This window comes from Bison bison, unplaced genomic scaffold (assembly GCF_000754665.1).
Source record: "Bison bison bison isolate TAMUID 2011002044 unplaced genomic scaffold, Bison_UMD1.0 scf7180017864526, whole genome shotgun sequence".
Classification (NCBI taxonomy): Eukaryota; Metazoa; Chordata; class Mammalia; order Artiodactyla; family Bovidae; genus Bison; species Bison bison.
The window spans coordinates 340,975-342,862 of record NW_011495077.1 but is presented as its reverse complement, the minus strand read 5'-3'; the positions used below and the strand labels follow the sequence as shown (position 1 = coordinate 342,862).

Genomic DNA, 1,888 nt, shown 5'->3' with positions numbered 1-1,888 from the left:
TAAAGGAGATCAGTCCTGGGTGTTCATTGGAAGGACTGATGCTAAAGCTGAAACTCCAGTACTTTGGCCACCTCATGTGAAGAGTTGACTCATTGGAAAAGACCCTGATGCTGGGGAGGAATTGGGGGCAGGAGGAGAAGGGGACGATAGAGGATGAGATGGCTGGATGGCATCACTGACTCGATGGGCATGAGTTTGAGTAAGCTCCTGGAGCTGATGATGAACAAGGAGGACTGGCATGTTGCAGTCCAGGGGTTCGCAAAGGTCGGACACGACTGAACGACTGAACTGAACTGAACTGATGGGGAATATTCACTTCTTATTCTTATGCTTTAGCCATTTGTATGTTTTTTGCATCAACCAGAGACTAAGAGACAAACAACCATAAACTCTTGGAACCACAGTGGATCCAGGCCCCATTGCTGCTCAGAGTTTGTGCTCAGTTCCCCCTGCAGTTTCTGTCAGTGTGCCACTCAGAGCACAGTAGTACACAGCCGAGTCTGACTCTTGGACTGAGGCTTTCTCCAAGTAGAAGGTGGTGGTTTCTTTATTGTATGTGGCTTCAAAACCTTTGTTGGTTCCCTTGTCGTTAGCCTTCATGGCTTTCAGGAGGAGCTCTGGACCTTCTCCAGGATACTGGACATACCAGAAAAGAGTGGGGTACCTGGTGGCTGAATAAGTACAGTTCACAGTCAAGGTAGCCCCTTCCAAAAGGGTCACTTGGCCGTCCATGTGTCTCACTGAGTCTCCACAGGTTTGTCCTAGGGGAAAATAATAGAGTTCTCTGTGATCTTGGGCATAAAACTCTGGGATAAAATTACGCTTAAAGGTTTTGTTGACATAACAGAAGAAAGGATCCAAATTTTTAGAGGGGTTTTGCTTACCCAGCAGGAAGAGTATCACAGTCACTAAGCCTGGAGAAGAGCTCATCTCTAGAGTGTCTCCTGAATAACATTCTTGACTCTTAACATAAGAAATGTTGAAGTCACAGTAATGTTTAGTTTCTGTGAGGTTTAGACACAGGGAAATGTGTCTGTGTTAGGAAACTGCACCCTCTGGTGGACAGGGACAGAAATGCAATGCATGTATGAAAGAAAGTGAAAGTGAAGTCTCTCCGTCCTGTCCTACTCTTTGCGACCCCGTGAACTGTAGCCTACCAGGTTCCTCTGTCCACGGGATTCTCCAGGCAAGAATACTGGAGGGGGTTACCATTTCCTTCTCCAGGGGATCTTCGCGACCCAGGGATGGAATGCAGGTCTTCCGCATTGCAGGCTGACGCTTTACGCTCTGAGCCACCAGGCAGCTTGATGCATGTATACTGGAAAGAAAGTGATGTCGCTCAGTCGTGTCCGACTCTGTGTGACCCCATGGACTGTCGCCTGCCAGGCTCCTCCATCCATGGGATTTTCCAGGCAAGAATACTGGAGTGTGTTGCCATTTCCTTCTCCAGGGGATCTTCCTGACCCAGGGATCGAACTTGGGTCTCCCACACTGCAGGCAGACTCTTTACCGACTGAGCCCCAAGGAAACCTAAGTATCCTGGTCTCCTCCCTAAATTACAAAAATGTTATCGTTGACTTTATCCATTAAGCACATGTCAGTCTTTAGGTGGACCTTGGAAATCTGATCTGATAGACAGAGTGTCTGATGAACTATGGACGGAGGTTCGTGACATTGTACAGGAGACAGGAAAGACCATCCCCAGGAAAAAGAAATGCAAAAAAGCAAAATGGCTGTCTGAGGAGGCCTTACAAATAGCTGTGAAAAGAAGGGAAGTGAAAAGCAAAGGAGAAAAGGAAAGATATACCCATCTGAATGCAGAGTTCCAAAGAATAGCAAGGAGAGATAAGAAAGCCTTGCTCAGTGATCAATGCAAAGAAATAGAGCT

At 47.1% G+C, this 1,888-nt stretch overlaps 1 gene segment (V, D, J or C); it reads right to left on the bottom strand.

Annotated features, from left to right (window-relative positions):
* Nucleotides 1–426: 426 nt before the first annotated feature.
* Nucleotides 427–930, bottom strand: LOC104982081. The segment is given in 2 exon segments: nt 427–761; nt 885–930. Coding segments are annotated over 2 exon segments (381 nt in total).
* Nucleotides 931–1,888: the final 958 nt, after the last annotated feature.